General features: G+C 38.8%; 1 protein-coding gene across 4 annotated transcripts in view; it reads right to left on the minus strand.

Annotated features, from left to right (window-relative positions):
* Positions 1-8197: 8197 nt before the first annotated feature.
* The window catches only part of OTUD7A (OTU deubiquitinase 7A), a 109651-nt gene continuing 99863 nt past the window's right edge, over positions 8198-17985 (minus strand). For all 4 annotated transcript variants that reach the window (XM_069981945.1, XM_069981944.1, XM_069981946.1 and 1 more), the window contains 2 exons: positions 16984-17068; positions 8198-14080 (listed from right to left, as the gene is read on the minus strand). In XM_069981945.1, coding sequence (XP_069838046.1) covers positions 12653-14080; positions 16984-17068 — 1513 coding nt within the window. In that variant the 3' untranslated portion in view covers positions 8198-12652. The remainder of the gene's footprint in view (positions 14081-16983; positions 17069-17985) is intronic.

The raw sequence follows: 17985 nt of genomic DNA on the forward strand, positions 1-17985 counted from the left end.
AGCAGCTGATGACGCGGCAGAGGGCGACCGGCACTAGGGACGGTCGGACCAGATCGGCCGTCCGTCCGAAGATTACATCATTGGCACAAGATGGCGGACGGGGTCGGCAAGAGGCAGGTATGTATAGAGCACTACACTTCCGGGTCTGGTGTGGGTGGGAGGAAACACGGGGAAGGGGGCGATTCACTAACATAACATTCATTACAAAGTTGTATAACATTGTAATGTGTGTTATATAGTGAATAATTGTTTAGCGCCGCACTACCCCTTTAAGGAGAAAGGTCATAGCCATTTAGGTATGTATGTCGGAGATATAAAATGATTTTGAAATCCACTCATGCCAGAAAGCTATACAGATATAGCAGCATTCTGCTATATCTTTATCAGGTGCTGTATGTCCTGGAGAAAGTTCTGCAGTTCCTTCCAGTCTGACACAGAGCAGAAGAGGTTTGCTTCATCTTTGGACAGTTCATGATATCCACAGAGGTAGCAACAGAGTAACATATCTGATCAGATATTACTATACAGCAGCTGATATATACTGGAAGCCCCAATTTTTTAAATAGCGCTAAATAGCAAATTTGTATAACTTCCTGGTACAAGTTTTTTTCTGCAATACTGTGTTGATCACATTGAGGTGTTCTTCAGCAGTATTGATCTGGCCCACACATAATTGATTGAGCAGGGGGCTGGGACTTACGGCGCAGGCAGTGTCTTTAAATCTATGCCTGTGTCAGAAGGGAGGAGAGTATGTGCTGGGAGAGCAGCAGCATTAAAGCATGAGTTGTTTCCTTTTTATCCTTATATCCTTATTCTTATCATTTTTGAAGAGGCTATTACAATTGGAGGAACGGCAGAGAGATATGGGGGCTGCACATAGGCTCCATCTACTGTACTGAAGCTGCACAGTGGGGTCTGTATATTATATGGAGGCTGCACATGGGGTCCATCCACTGTATGGGAGCTTTACAAAAGGGGCCATCTACTATATTAGCACTACACAGAGGGGGACATCTACTATATGAGGGCTGTATAAAGGGAGGCCATCTACTATATAGGGGTTGGGCAGAGGGGCTCAATACTATATTGGAGCTGAACAGGGGCCTAATACTATATGGAAGTTACACAGAAAGACCTACTACTATATGGGGCTGTACAGAGAGGCTTAATACTGTTTAAGGCTTAATCCAATGGGGGACAGAATAGGGCCTACCCACTATATGAGGGGGGATACAGATGTAGAGTTTTTAAAGAGATAAGGATGGTGTAAGAGAGAGAAGCCTGAAATGTTTGGCAGATTTTATGGAGATGAGTAGTGGCTGGGAGAAGTTCTAATTATGACCGAGGGCAGATGGAGAAGAGGAAAAGCCTTCCTATGATTTATTTAGAGAAGATGCCATGTCAGTCACTGAATGTCCCTTTAAACAATTACTGTACATGGTCTGCAGGGCCAGTGTAGAGCTTGACCTACCTCTATATGGTCACTGTATGAGGTCATATTGATCTTTGTACAGTGGCATTAGTCAGTATGTGGCTATAGCTTGTAAACTTCTATTGCTGGCGTTATTTGTTTTTGCATACTGGATTTGCAATGTCTTATTCAATGCGAACGATTTGCGAACGTTTTGCGAACGAGCAACAATAAAAATAGGTCAGGTCTTATAAAGTGATCAACGATTTCTCGTTCGGTCGTTAATCTTTAACTGCATTTCAACCGAACGATTATCGTTTAGATTCGAACGATTTAACGATAATTGTCCGGTGGAATAGGGCCCTAAGTTGTACCTTGGGGCTTTGCCTCTTCTGTTCTCCTTCCAGCAATCCGACGGGTGATGCCTCCTGTGCACTTGAGCTCATGCAAATTGCATATAATTCTTGGAGCCCTACAGGCGGATTCCACCGTCTGCCCCCAAAAATTCTTTTTTGGACGGAAGATGGAATCTGCCTGAATAGAATGGAGCCTATGGGACGGGAAGATCTTCAAGCGGGAGCGATGGGGGTGGGTGAGCGTGTGCGGAATCCACCGGACCTTATCCACATGGATTCCGTAGTATCAATGCGCCCTAATAGGGGAGAAAGGTCTTGGCAAGAGAGGTGACCGAGAACAGTTTCAGAATGTAAACTACGTATTACTGCAGAACTCCACCAATCTGGGCTTTATGGTAGAGTGGCCAGAAAGAAGCCTCTAATTAGTTGATCCCAATGGCAAAAAGCCAGACAGATTAGGTACACAATTAAAATTAAGAAGAACACTGTAAGGTGCCTGCAGAAATTGGTGATCAGTCAAGATTGATTTACCAATGCCATACATGTCTACTTACAGCTGAGAGCAGCGGAAAATTCCAACATGATATATCATTTAGCTGAGAGACAGTAGGTTGCCAGGGCCATCGTGATCGATAACGTTCTTACAATTTTAAATGATGGTTGGGTGATATTGTCAAAATTGTCCATTTCAGTTAACTTATTTTATGTGTATGAAAAATAAATATATAAAAATAGACACTGACATTTCATGCTCTGCAGCAGACACCAGATCTGCCCATGGACTATATATGCACAGCTGTAAAAATAAAAGAGCTTGAAATTATTTCATGAAGATACACAAAGAAACAAGTACTAAGTACATGACGATAATTAATAGGTGTGGTAGCTGGAAGAAAGCAGCTATGTACAATCTAACACTTACTGTCAGGACATCAGAGGATGGAAAGAAATTATGAAGTGGAAACATCCACCCAGATTGTTTATTTGGTTGTGGTGTGATTTCATTCCCGAAGCCAAAAAGACCGATGTGATGCAGATCTTGCAATATTTAAGAGTTAAAAAGTTATTCCAGGAAAAATACAAACTGCCCATTAAATGAAAGAATTTTTTTTTAATTAGGCTATGTTCACAAAACGTTTTTTCAGCTCTGTTTAAAATGACATCCCTCATTTAGCTGTCCGTTATTCAATACATTGTGTGCATTGGACCTCCATTTTTCCATTGACTTTAATGCATTGCCATTGCAGTCAGTTAAATCGCGGCCGCCTTTTCTCTATTTTTGACATAGCCTTAAAATTTGCCTCATTTCTAAAGAGGGGGCACTTAGTTAAATGCTTGAGTCTCTATTCTCAATGGGACTCGTCAACTTAAGCACTTGAGCATCGAAAAATTCTCAATTTAAGTAACAAGTGTTTAGGGATTTTAGTGCTGGATCAACTCTAGCTGACAACCTATAAGGAGACTTTTATGAAGTTTGCACCCGTGGCGTATTCCAGGGAGAAGGCGCAGATTTGCCCCTTCTTCCTGGCATGCACTTGCCGAATGCCAGTGGGGTGCGGCAAGGCTGAGAGGAGGTGTGGCCTCCTCACACGCCTCATTTATCATGATTTACGCCTAGCGTAAATCATGATACAAAACTACACCTGCTGGAAGATTTGTTGCTCCAGGGCAGGGTTGGACAGGTGCACTAAGAGGTGTGCGCCTCTTCATAAATCCGGCGTCGGGGAAAGGGGGCGGGGCCCAAGTTAAGACGGGCGTACTCTTATGTCGGTCTTAATAAATGTCCCCATAATGTATTCTAGTGGCTGCCTATGGTACTGTTACCTAGGAACTTATACTTATAACTAGGGGAACAAAAGCAAAATAAAGTTAATGTTAAAAAAAGACATAGATGAAAAGAAAGTCAGCTTGTGGGGAGATTCCTCTTTAAAAAATATTTCTCCAGTGCCATTAATTATTTTAGTTTGCTTGAAAGGTTTAAGAAACAGAAAAAAAAGCATAAGACAATTTTTAATAGAAACCATTCATATATTTCAACTTTCAATAAACATTTTGTGTGCATAACAATAAATAGCATTCATAACTTACTAGACTGTTTACAAAGCATCTTCATGTCATGGTCTACCAATGGCTCTGTAGGTCATCTACTAAAATGACAAACCCTGTGTATAATAAAGGCGCAAAATATTGCTCTATAGCATATTTTGAAAATAATATAAAAATAAGTTCTATATTACAATTTAAACTTGGCTTGTAAAATTTCAACATAATACAGCCTTTAATCTACAAACAGAACACATACAAACAACTTTCTTTTATTTTCTCAACATTATACTTTTTATTTTTTCACTATATTATTAATGACGCAATGTGCAAAAAAATTAGAAAGTGTGTAAACTTAAAAGGAAAATACAATTTGTTTTCTATCATAAAACAATATGATAAAAAGCATATGAGAGAATTCCATTACAAACTGAAAATCTGAAAAGGCCATAGTTTGTTCATAATGGCACCTTTGGCCTTTAAATACTACCTACAACATATTAAAAAAATAGCTACACAGATTAGTTTCATGAAAAAGCCAGAGCTGAAAAGTTACCTACAATCATAGTCAGTCCTTTCAATGGTTAGAATACAAGCGCAAGAGGGGATGACAATAGCCACCATGTTCATTTACTCCAAATGGTACTCCAATAATCCAACTAGGATTTATAATTCACAGTTTTCCAAGTCTTTTTTTTTTTTCTTACCATGGATCGTCACACAAAGGTTGTTACAAAAATTACTCCTATGACATCACTATACATTGATCATCAAGTCTGTACATCAGAGTGCATCATACAGCCACATGGGAGTCATATATTAAAAGCCTAAGGCAGGATAAAATTCCATTAGGAAAACATTTCCAACCTTTACAGTATGTGAAAGCAGCTTTAAAGTAGACATCTGTATGGTGTCCATATAGGAAACCTGTCAAGTTGAACACAATGTCTCATCTGCAGGAAGAATGTTATAGATCGGAAAAGTGTTGATGGGCTTATTGTGGAAAAAAAGGAGTACTCTAGAAAAAAAATGCTTTGAAATTAACTGGTGTCAGAAAGTTATATAGATTGGTCAATTCTATTTTAAACAATCATGCCGATACATATCAGCTGCTGTATGTCCTGCAGGAAGTGGTGTTTTCTTTCCAGTCTGACACAGTGCTCTCTGCTGCCACCTCTGTCTGTGTCAGAAACTGTCCAGACCAGTACCAAATCACCATAGAAAACCTTCCCTGTTTGTGACAAATCCTGAAACAGACAGAGATGGCAGCAAAGAGCACAGAGCTGCAAAAATACACCACTTCCTGTCGGGCATACAGTACTGAAAAACTTAATTATTTAAATAGAAGTAATTTACACATTGTTATAACTTTCTGACACCAGTTAATATGGATTTTTTTTTATCTCCAGCGTACCCCTTTATAAGCCCTGCCCAGTGTGAGTTTATGAGTCCAATGGATTTAAAGCTATCCCTATATGCATACTCAAAAAGGGAAAAGTGTCTAAAATTCACTGCTCATGCCTACAACATGCAGGAGTTTTATTCACTTACAGGCTGCGTTCACACTAGGTATATTTCAGTCAGTATTGCAACCAAAACCAGGAGTGGATTAAAAACACAGAAAGGATCTGTTCACACAATGTTGAAATTGAGTGGATGGCCGCCATATAACAGTAAATAACTGCCATTATTTCAATATAACAGCCGTTGTTCTAAAATAACAGCAAATATTTGCCATTAAATGGCGGCCATCCACTCAATTTCAACATTGTGTGAACAGATCCTTTCTGTGTTTTAATCCACTCCTGGTTTTGGTTGCAATACTGACTGAAATATACTGACTGAAATATACATATACTGACTGAAATATACGTAGTGTGAACGCAGCCACAAGCTGTAAAAGGATATATATCAGTCTGCTCAGCTTCTTACTGTAATCTACTACCCGCAGATCAGACAATAGGATCAATCTGACAGGTACCCTTTCTGCATTCAGTGACCCAGTGCATATTAAGCCCATCTGTTATACAGCATCACAAACAGCTACATAGTACTACTGCTTTCTAGTCAAGTGTAAAACTAATGGTAATTATGCCTACTTTTGGTTAAATCATTGATTTAGAGTAAAGAAACGGCCCAGGATTCTCTCCTGAAGTCAGTGTGTAGGCAGTAGCAGTGTGAGTACGACAAGGGACCTTATAGTACAGTGTGATGCTGTTTAATGGAAATACAGTACTTTAAGATGGTATTCCTACAATTTTATAGGATAGGGGAAAACTAGATCTTTTGCTGGGATCCCCACTGATCACAATAATAATTACTGATCGCAAGAAAAGTCCACTGCAATAAAAGCAGTGGACCAAGCATGCATGGCCAGTGCTTCATTCATTTTCTATGAAGTGGCACCTGACAGGCTTTAGAAGCTGGACATTACAGATTGTTGCGGCATAGAGAATAAATGGAGCGCCGGCAGTGCATGCTCAGTCTGCTCCTTTTATTGTGGGGGACTTTTCTCCTCGATTCTGGTCATCATCAGGGTTTCCAGCAGTTAAATCCCTATTGATAACCTAGATAAAGGGAATACCCCTTTAATGCCCAATAAAGTACATGTTACATGACTGATGATCCACCAGATTGTATAAACCTTAAATTGCATCTAAAACCAGTAAACCCGCTCCATCTATACATGTCCAAGGTGCATTCCATCAGTGTTAGTAGCTGTTTCATTCTGTGACAAGCTCCCAACAGGTGAGCAGTCCACCCTGTAACATTCATTACTCCTAATACAGTATAAAGTAATAAAACAAAACTAACAGTAATCCCTTCATACAACACTGTAACCCATACAGCTGGCAGTATATGAGGGGAAACATTTGCATAGCAACTTCTATTATACATAAACATGTTAGAATACATCAATATTATTCACAGACTACAGTTTTGTGCAATTGGCAAATTAAATTACAAGCAACACAGAACCTAATCAGCTTACTGATATTGGATCACATTGGCAAACCTGTGTAATGTTCATTGGGGTCTTACAATGGATGTCGCTCATAGACTGCATCATCAGGCTTATACCTGCACCATTAGGGTAATGAGGGTAGATGGTCACATACACTGGCTAATAGAGTTTAGCGCTGCACTTTCAGTGAATAACATTATTACTTTACACAACTGGTTTGTGGTTCAGAATTGGGGTAAAGTATGTTCTTATATGGAATAGCTTATTTGCCAAGGGCCATTTACTGTGGATATTTCAAGAACTAGTATAAAGTTAAAACTAGTACAAACTAAAAAAAGTTATTAGATCTAAACATTACTAATTTCATTAGATGTCAGAAGGAAATTAGAGGTAACCAATGCAGTATATTCTTAGAATAATGGTTCATATGGTTTAATACAGCACTACTATTCAGCCCCTGAAATATTATGGTGTCAGAAATCCCATTAATCCATTTTAATTTTACACTTTCAAATAGGAATACTATAAATCAACAGAAAAACATACGACTATGATAAAAAAAAGGACAATTATGGGTCAATGTGGTTAAAATTTACACAAGTGGACTGTGTCTGGAGCAAGTATTGTTTGGAGCTGTGCCTGCATGGTTTTACATAGTAAGCTGATAATTCTACTATACCCACAACTGCAGAACTACAGGAATTTCACAATAATGTTCCATACAAGAGACTTGTAGTCCAATACATAATGTACTTAGTGCTTAATATGATGTAAGGGTTGTAATTACTTATAAGCAAACAAGATATTGCAACATGTTTCTTATATACTTGGAAAACAACAGTTTTACTGTATTGTGCTGAAATGAACTCTGGCAGAGGAAGAACACAAAATAACAGCTATGGGTGGGGTTTCTAGGGGTCAGAAGCCCTCCAATGATATGATTTATCTCAGCGATATGCCATTTTATCCCATAGTAGGTAGCCTGAACCATAGACCTTACCCTATACTTACCTAAAACTTAAAGGGATATTCTCATGTCAACTAATATAGTTAAACTTGTAGAACACATCAAGTAAAATATTTTTTGCAAATATATTCACTTAGCAAACTTGCCTCCTTCTCCTGATGTGCTGCTCTTTTCCTTCCCTTATTGACTGCTTGTTGTTTAGGTTACCGAGCACCACTTTGCTCTAAAAGCAGTGGTCTGTCTGATATGTAGCTACAGTATACATATTTATATATTATAAAGTGTATATACACTATGTGGGAGATTTATCAAACTGGTGTAAAGTGAAATTGGCCCAGTTGCCCCTAGCAACCAATCAGATTCCACCTTTCATTCCTCACAGACTCTTTGGAAAATGAAAGGTGGAATCTGATTGGTTGCTAGGGGCAACTGAGCCAGTTTTACTTTACACCATGTGCGATAAATCTCCCCCATATATATTTATACATCTACAATATACAGTATATGGATGGAAGAGAGCAGAATTTGAGGAGAAGCAGACAAGTTTGCTAAAAGAATTAATTTAACTGTGTTAGTTGAGACGTTATTACCCTTTATCACTTGTTATTTAAAGGGACTGTAGAGATCATAAAATGCATATTAGGATACAGTGTTTGCAGTCAAAAGTCCCTCATGATGAAATATATACTTTTTGTGTATATGCATGTACCACTTCATACACTGAAAATACCCCTATAACAACACATTGAAGCCCTGCTCCCCTTTCATTTACACCACATTTTCCCTGCTGAACAAAGAAATGCTTGCTGACTTTGTACCACTGCCTACTACTGTATAGATATTGATGCAAATACAGATTTCATTGGTAGCCTGCAATTCAGTAACTGATTGGCGTTCAACAATGGACTGACACTTACTGCTGCCAGGGTTCTGTCTTTGACATGCTCAAGTTGTGCTCATCTCTAGCACAGACCCATTGACATGGCTACTATCAACCTTATATTATAATATACTAGTTAAAGTGTACTATCTAATCATTTTTTGTGAGACGAATAGTCACTTGAAGAGATGAGCGAATTTAAAGCATGTTTGGGTTAGTCCAATCATTCAATATTTTTGTGGCTAAAAACGGTTGGATGCAGCCCAAAGGCAGCCTGAAAAAATGGTTACAGTCATAGGCTGAATCCATGTTTTCCCAAGACTCCCTAGGGCTGCCTCTTCAGCCACTGGTAATCAAATGCCGAGAATTCTGGTTCGGACTAACCCAAATGTGCTCGAAAATCGCCCATTTCTTGTTACTTGTACTTTATTTTCAGAGGGGAAGCAGTAAAATTCTACCAGTCACATTACAAAGAAGAGAGCTTAAACATAAAATCAGAACATGTGAACCATCAGCTCCCTAAAAGCCTGAAATCAGGTATAAAGCTGTCAGCACTGGTGTATCAAGCCTAAGAAATAATGTGCAGTTTTAACTGTACAAGATGCCTGCGTGTCTATAATTTATTCCTTGGAGTGTGTCAAAGGGGCATGGCCTAAGGTGCCCTGTGCCCTAGGACTGCAGTGCCCCCCATACTCAGCTACCTCTCTACATACTGAGGTATTTGCAGGCCCTGTGTACATCACAGAGCGCTGCCCACTATATAAGCTGGTGCCGTTCAGAGCATTAGTGGCGCAGGAAGAGTGAGATACCTTAGTTCCTACATTCCCCATTACTAAAATGACAGCACTAAGTTAGTACAGTTTCCTTCTCTTGAAAGATGGAAATAAAATATGTCAGGCATGTCACTGAATCATTTATATTTACTACAACTAAATCAACAACCCCTTGTAAAAGTACATTTAGATATTGGTACTTGTATGCATTAATATGTTATCGACTAGAGGGCAAGGGGGCATTCTCTATCTTTCTGACAATATGAATCTGCACTAGATAATGAATGGTGATATACACATTATTATTATCATCACAGTTAGGTTTACTTCTACTATGCTATCCAAAGCTTTTAATTGAAGCATACTCAAGTGTAGATTCAAAGAATAAAAATGTGAAATGTTTATTCAGTGATTTCAGATTTAATGTAATGAATATATTGCTGTCATAATTACCATTTCATTGTTCTTTAACGTAAAAGTGGAGAAATGTTTTTTCTAGTTCAGTGAATAAATTGATACTCCGCATTACTTTGCCAAGTGATGTTATTCTTTTAAATGCATTTTTTTATTCTGCTTCTTTCTTAGTTTCCATTCACATCTAATTTATGCACTTATATTGCTGGTGTATGTCAGGAACCTGTCAAAAAGTTATGGTTGACTTATACTGTAGCTTATTCCCTGCAGGCCCATTAAGTTTAAAGGACCAATCCTAGTAAACTTTTTTCTGTTCAGTTTTTAATGGATACTGGTTCCGTAGAGCTCAGCGGACAAAGTATCCAATCAGGAAATGGCCTGAGCATAGTCACTATTAAACCAAGTTTAGTCCATTAAAGAGGTTGTCCAGGCAAAAAGAACTAAACAAAAATGACATTTCTTGATGGGGGTCTTGTAAAAACAAGGTATACTCACCCATCCCACTCTCTCAACGCCCCCAGTCATCTTGGGTTCTTCTAGGTTCCTGTGACTTCATGACCATGCAGAAGCTGCCCCACTCAGACCAGAGAGGACACAGGGAACCAGAAGATTTTTTTTCTTTTCCTTTCTTTTTCCAGGCAACAATTTATTATACAATAGGACAGTACTGGACAATTCAGAATGTATACCAGCAAGATGTGGGTGAGATAGGAACAGGCCCCTAATATTTAGGCATAGACTGCCCGGCATGCACGCTGCATGGTGCTCATATAATAAGGAAAGGGGAACAGAATTGGGGTAAAAGGTAACTGAGTACTTCACAATATTAAATGCTTTACATAACTAGAATTATGCTTTAAGTCTAATGCTTGGCCTAACACATGGTCCTATGAGGTTAGAAAGGAATCCAAGCTTTAAACAAGCCATATAAAGTGTATATTATGTAATTTAAGGTTACATAACCAACAGGAGCAGGAAAATAACAACTGTGCAGAGGAGGGGCCATAACACACTAAAAAGGATCATTTTATCTTAGTTGCAAGGCATCAAGATCTATTTGTTTCACCACACTAGTAGAACAATGGCGCTGTTGAGTTAATCAGATGGAGGTTGTATTTCTTGGCCGTCTTAAGCTCCAAAGATTTAGCAATGTTATTCTAATGCATTCCCCAAATTACAAGTTTGGCCCCTAAATACTTTTCATTTCTATAGTCGTAAAGCAAAATTGTTGCAAAGGGTGATTGCTTTAAGAAAGAGGTACCTTTAAGTAGCACAGAGACTGCCTCTCTGATTGGTTTCTGATAATATTTTGCCTGTGTCACTAAGCAGTTAGTTGTTAACAAACATACAATGGGAAAACACCACATCCATAGTTATAAAAACTACAACCGAGTTACGTCAGTGTAACTTTGCAATTCAAATTACACTTTCAAATGGGCCCCCTTTGAGATTTGCCACAGGTCACAAGGCGAGTGATGTAATGTTTCCCTCCTGCTGTGGTGACATCCTGTATACCGATCACATGTCCAAGTGGCAGTCACTGCCCACTAGATGAGAAGTTACAAGGAACCTGCTGTTTAAGGGTCAGGTCTATTTCTCTGCTGGGATGACAAGACACAGAGTTGGGCAGATCAAGGAGAATGAAGTGTACTACACGCAGTTCACAGAAAGCAATGTATACAGGTATCAGAATGCAGCTGATACTACAGATGTGCCCTGTACTAGCTGACAAGCAAGCAACACAATTACAGATAGTGGTAATTACATACTAAAGTAAAGCATGGTTAGAACATGTTTTACGGCTCATGGAAGAGATTTTTAGGTTTATTTTTTTGGTATAGCGGAAAACCACTTTAAATTATTTGCGAAAAAAGTATATATTTTTTTTAGATGGAGTCATGAAACAGAGACTTTATATATTACGCTAATATCAAACACAACAAACTTGTTACCACCATTACCCCAAAGACACACAATTGGCTTGTGTAAGAGAAGGTCAATCAACCTTACATATAAATTAATTTCTGGTTTAACATGGCTTTAAATAAAAGAGTCGTCCATGGATATTCCTCTGGTCTTTCTCATCTTTTGCTTGGATGTTACCCACGTACAAGACAAGCGCAAAAAAAACAAAATATGTAAAATGTACATAGAGTGACAATACTTTTATAGCATAGTACAAATGTACACACACTTCTGTCAAAGGAACTTAGACAAGTATGATAGCCAAAGTGCATTAAACAGGTTGGTGCTTTGGCTATATACAACCAAAACTGATATTAGGAAATATTAAAAGTGGACTAGTCATCTGTGCACAGTGGAGCCAGTTCTGTTCTTGGTTTGACCCAACAGTAGTTTACCTAAAAACCTGAAATTAGTAACATCACACAAGCATCAGATTTGCTATGGCTCATGCATCAGTGATGTGTCTAGTTCCAAGAATTATGTTGGGTCATGTATTGCGACACACCACAAACCGTCTTCAGGGTGTACAGGTGAGGAGTCCACTATAATGATCCTTCCTACTTACCTGAGTGATAGAAAAGAAATCAGGCACCTTAGTAGTTAATAACCACACATCATACACAGCTCTGACTGTGACATAACCAACCTTTCAGCTTAATATATGAAAATGACTAGATAAAGAAAAATCTAACAAAGGCTTTTTATTCCTTCTCATTTTGAGCAGTCTAATAAAGCTTGACCTGTATAACAGCAAGCAATTCCACTATTTCTTCCTCGCTCTCCAATTTGGCTATTTTGTTCCATTGCAATTAAAGTGATTTTAGTACTGAATTTTTGCATGTAAAAAATGATAAGAGGTCTGGACCTTTCATATCTATTCAGTGCCTGTGCACTTTATTTTCCCGATCACGTCTCTTCAGTTCCTCTTTATAGCAGTAAGAACAGAAATTATCAGTCTCCGGGCGTCCATAGAAAGAGCAGTTCTCCTTCTTACACCTGCTCTGGTGAAGTGAATATATTGGGCAGCCTGTACTTCTGCCTCTGCTATTTTTGTCATTGTTCAACCATGTCTGAGGAGACTCCTCATCAGCATATTCTAAGCAGTCTCTAATATCCGTAGAGTTAAACCCATTTGTATATGTCTGAGATTTATGCTCTGTGGGTTTGTCATATGATAGGGATTCAACTGTGTTTACTGTGCGTATGCCAGATAATCGAGCTGGACTATAGCTCTGTGAAGACAATGAGCGATTCTGCTGAGGATATGTAGCACAAGTTTTCAAAGAGCCCACAACTGGCTTATAAGGATCGTCTTGGAAGCTCGGTGACTTGGAGTTGACATCATGTAGATGAATAACACTTTGCCTTTGGACAGGTGGTGTATGGCTGTAATGAGCAGATACTGGCACGGGGCCATATTTCTTAGCACCGTTGCTGGGTGAGGGATAGGAAGCAGGGGTGGGGCTGGACCGATCCTTTAATTTTAGAACTAGTTGTGTTGTATGGCTTTGAGGCAAGATTGGTGATGCCCTATCCTGAGGAGATGTTTCCAGCTTCTCTTTGACAAATCCTTCCTGATCTAGCTTCCTGCAGGAGGACCCATTGAGGACAGCTTTCTTCTCAGCTTCCTTTCTTTTCTGTTCCTGCTCAGCATTGAATCGTTCCTGGGCACTCGTCAAATAAAAACCAATCATCTCCTCGTGAAATTGATGTCGGTGACTGGTTAGAAGGAGTCCAGCAAAGATGAATTTGCGTTCCCCTTGCATGGCAGCTCTCAGAATATTAAGGCTGAGTTTAACATCTGTGCTATATTTCCAAGGATCGGACTTGTTATCTAATAAGGATCTGTTTGTTAGCTTATCAATGGGTGATATGCTAGCTTTATCAGTGGGTGATGGAGTTGTCTTTTCTGAAGGCGAAGTGCTAGCAGACTGTCCTGACTCCTCTTTGCTTCCTTTGCGAGATTTGGACTTCTTTACTTTTTCCGTGGAATCGCCATTTTTTCCATTGCCAGAATTTGCTCGGCTGATTTTGCCATGCACTAGGCCCCCAAGGCCTCCCATGTTCTTTTTTAATTTTATACCCAGTGTTTTGCTAAGGCTCCCAAGCTTGTTTGCCACAGAGTCAGTTCTGTTCTTTTCCTTCTCTTTCCTTTGCTTTTCTTTTTCCTTTTCTTTCCCATTTTTACTATTGTTAACATTAGAATTACTGCAGACTGATTCACGGTCCGAGTCCACAGAGTCAGCAAGTGACTGTACGTCCTCCCCTGCAGAAGCTGTTGGAGATTCTGGTTGGGCCAAAGGAGCCTAAAAGGAACAGAATACACATTAAATTACAATAGTACATAAATAAAGCTAGTAAAACATGGTCATTAACAATGGTTAGTGATTTTTTTCTGTAAGAGTGCCTAAAATGTACATAAATGAAGCAGAAATAGAAATATGGCTTGAAGGCTATTAGACAATAATAAGAGAAGAACCAGAACAAATATTTTTTATGTTTCCTGGGAGAAAAAGTATGCAAAGTATCTCTTCTACAGTAAGAAAAGAGCTGACCTAAACAGTGAGGTCTGCTGATCGTCCTTAGAGCCACAGGCAAGTATTCATGTGTTCTCTATTTTGAGTGGAGGGGTAAGCTGCAGCCAGACTCTGGTGGTGGCAAATTGCTCCCAGAACAAAAGGATTAGGTGACAGAAATCCATCACGCTTAAGTTTACCACCAAAAGCTGCAAATTTGTGACTTGTTGCTTGTGTGCAGCCCGTACACCAGATAGGCAGCTAGGTGGGCATGGCCTCCTTTTGTGCCCAATCTATCATGATTTATGGTAGCACCAGAGGGGCCTGTGTTGCCCCTCACTGCTGCTACTTAGTAGAAGTATTTATATAAAGAAAAAAGAATACATTTATTTTAATGAATTGATATTACAAAGTAATATTGTCACTTTATGATAATAATATATTGGATTATGTTAAAGGAAAAGTCTGGTGAAAAGTAAAAATTCAGGACCATTGAAAACATAATAAAGATGCTATACTTACCCATCTCTGTGCCCCTGCAGCTCAACGTCACCATTCATGGTCCCCTGCTAGCCTCCTATAACTCCTGCAACGTCACGACCTACCTCAGAAATGCCTTCTCAGCCGGTCAGTGACTGAGGTGTGACAACGCTGAGTAACTGGTAACTCCCGCTGGTTCGTGACGACACAGGAAGCCGGGAGAAACTGTAGAGCGGAGGCTAAGATTGAGCTAGTGATGCTGTGCTGCAGGGAACAGATTCTCTACACCCTAAGGCTGGGTTCACACTATGTATATTTGAGGCTGTATTTGGTCCTCATGTCAGGTCCTCATAGCAACCAAAACCAGGAGTGGATTGAAAACACAGAAAGGATCTGTTCACATAATGTTGTAATTGAGTGGATGGCTGCCATATAACGGTAAACAACTTCCATTTTTTCAATACAACAGCCGTTGTTTTAAAATAACAGCACATATTTGCCATTAAATGGCGGCCATCCACTCAATTACAACATTATGTGAACAGAGCCTTTCTGTGTTTTCAATCCACTCCTTGTTTTGGTTGCTATACAGCCTCTAATATACAGCCTCAAATATACGTAGTGTGAACATAGCCTAAACCCTACTCCCTACACACATGATGGATTCCATACAGATTTAAAGTGTCTTTGTCACTTGAAATAATGTTTAAAATGTCACAAAGACTCTGTGTCTTAGTTTTCAGAACTCCACAATCATGAGAACTATAAAAAGTTGATAGCTGAGTGCTGCTCTCCCTGTCTCTTTGCAGAAGACAAATTCGATAGAAGTCGGTGTAGCCCTTCTCCTGCAGCAAGACGGAGAGAGCAGAACTGATGCACTTCCTCAGGCTTTTTCTAACAGTGATCAGTGGTTGTCTGAACACTCAAACCCCGACTGATCATAACTTAACATGTCTCCAGGAACGTCTAATGTTTTTTTTCAATTGACAGTGATAATTTAACTTATCAAAATCTGCAGGGGGAAAACGCCAAATCTTGTGGAATTTGGTGCAGATCTGCCTCTGTTGATTTTGGTATGAAAAAGGAAAAAAAAAATTAAATTGTATTATAAATTTATTTTTTCACATTGAAGTCAACCGGAAAAAAAAAAACAAAAATCAAAAGACATGCTATGAATTTCAAATTTCCACACAGATTTTGAGTATATTTTTTTCTGCAGTGTATAAATAAGATTTTTTGAAACTTGACTTTTAATGGAAACACTAAAGATTTTTTAAATCTGTCAAAAATCTACCACATTTACTCTTACTAAAGCAATTCATACTGATTTCCATCAAGGCTCCTGTAAAAGTAACCAAGCCTTAAAAAAACAAAACATTATTTTGCATTAAACGGAAATTTTGTCTCGTTTCTTATTTGTCAATACATCTGGATATAAGGGGTAGTTACATGCGCATTTTTATGGTATATCCACATAACAAGGAAATTAATTGTTAATATGGGATAGTGGATAAAAGGCATAAACATAGAACATATATTTAGTATGATATACTATTCAGAGTATCATTGTGTGATGATGTTTTAGTAATAACACCAGATACCCTCAGGAAAATAACCAGAAATGTATCTTATTTTTAATTTGGTAGAATCAATCAATATTCATTCTTGAAAGGTATGACGAAACAGATCTCTTACTGTCCCCACCTACTGTAGTTCAACTTTGCTCAGTTCCACTATGGAACATCTGCAGCAATGCTGCCACCATCTGGTGAAAACAAACCTGACATTTCAGAGCTTGGGAAATAGTGACTATGCTAGATCCTACGTGTACTAGGTCAAGAATAGTTGTCTTGCACCATTTGAATCAAAGATGAGAAGAAGGAGGAGAAGAAGAATTGGAGTGGGGGGGGGGGGGGGAAACTACTGAACAGAAGTAGGCAAATGCTCAGACTAGTGCTTATCTTGTTGGGAAAAAAAATATCACAGTGACAGCTCCTATTATATATTTTTTCCCCCATAGAACTACTTCTTTTATAATATAGGAAATCTATCATCAATATTATACATGTTGAGCCACTCACTCAAACTATATTTAACTATCAGTCCCTACTACAAAATTGCTAAATATGACTACGTAAAACTGTAAATAATAGAGAAGGAATGAATAGAATACAAAGAAAATTGACAATGTGTATGAAATCAGCAGGGTTTACCCGTGTCTCAGAGGGTATGCGTATCCAGGTTACATTCATGTAGCTGTGCAGAAGGTTCAGTTTGGCCTCCAGGGATAGAATCAAACTGTAGGGGAAATATGAAAAGGACGGCAGGAAACATTACACACATGTATACAGATGACATCATCCTTCAGCTTGGAAAAGAAAATATCAATGTAACCAATTACTTAAGCTATTCATTTAATTAGGAATCTGGGATAGTATTAGAACATTTGTCTTAGAATAAATAGTCTCCAGTAAATAGAAGTCTCCAGATCATTCTCTTGGTAACCCATAGGACACATAATCTGCATCTATGACTGTATCCAAAGAAAGTTTTTTTAGTCCTCTAAACCACAACAGTCCTATCTTACCAGTTGAAATGGTTACCTGTACAGGTCGTAAACATATACTAATCTGGCCAAGATTTGGACAGTAATAAATTAATTTAATATAATCATAAATAGCGCATGATATAAATATTCATCAACAGAAGATAAAAACATATATACGCATTCCTATAGTTATCAAAAATGAGGATTAATACATGGAACATTAAATAAATGCACATAAAGGTTCAATACACAGATAAATAAATAAATTATTATTAATATTATTATTTTTTATTTTTCTTTTCTTTTCCCTTTTTTTGGGACTTACTCTTGACCCATTGTCCCTCTGGGGGGCCCCCCGATTGTATTGTACCATCTGGACACTTGCCATTTGGAATACCACAACCATCTTTACCACCCTGTCCCGGACGGAGTCATCTGTGACGAGATCGAGGCTGTACCATCGCGCGCGAAGGTATCCTCAGAACCACGAGGACGCGCTGCGGGATCGCTACACTAGCCGCTAACCTCATTCGGCCGTTGCGAGCTGATAGCAGAGAGGAAAGAAGCGATACCACCAGCCACCTCGGGACGGGTGAGAGGCGCTACAAACGCCATAAGTTTGTGTCTGATATCACTGTTTGCGTAAAATATCATTACTGATCTAACA

The sequence above is a fragment of the Dendropsophus ebraccatus genome, chromosome 1 (genome assembly GCF_027789765.1).
Source record: "Dendropsophus ebraccatus isolate aDenEbr1 chromosome 1, aDenEbr1.pat, whole genome shotgun sequence".
Classification (NCBI taxonomy): domain Eukaryota; kingdom Metazoa; phylum Chordata; class Amphibia; order Anura; family Hylidae; genus Dendropsophus; species Dendropsophus ebraccatus.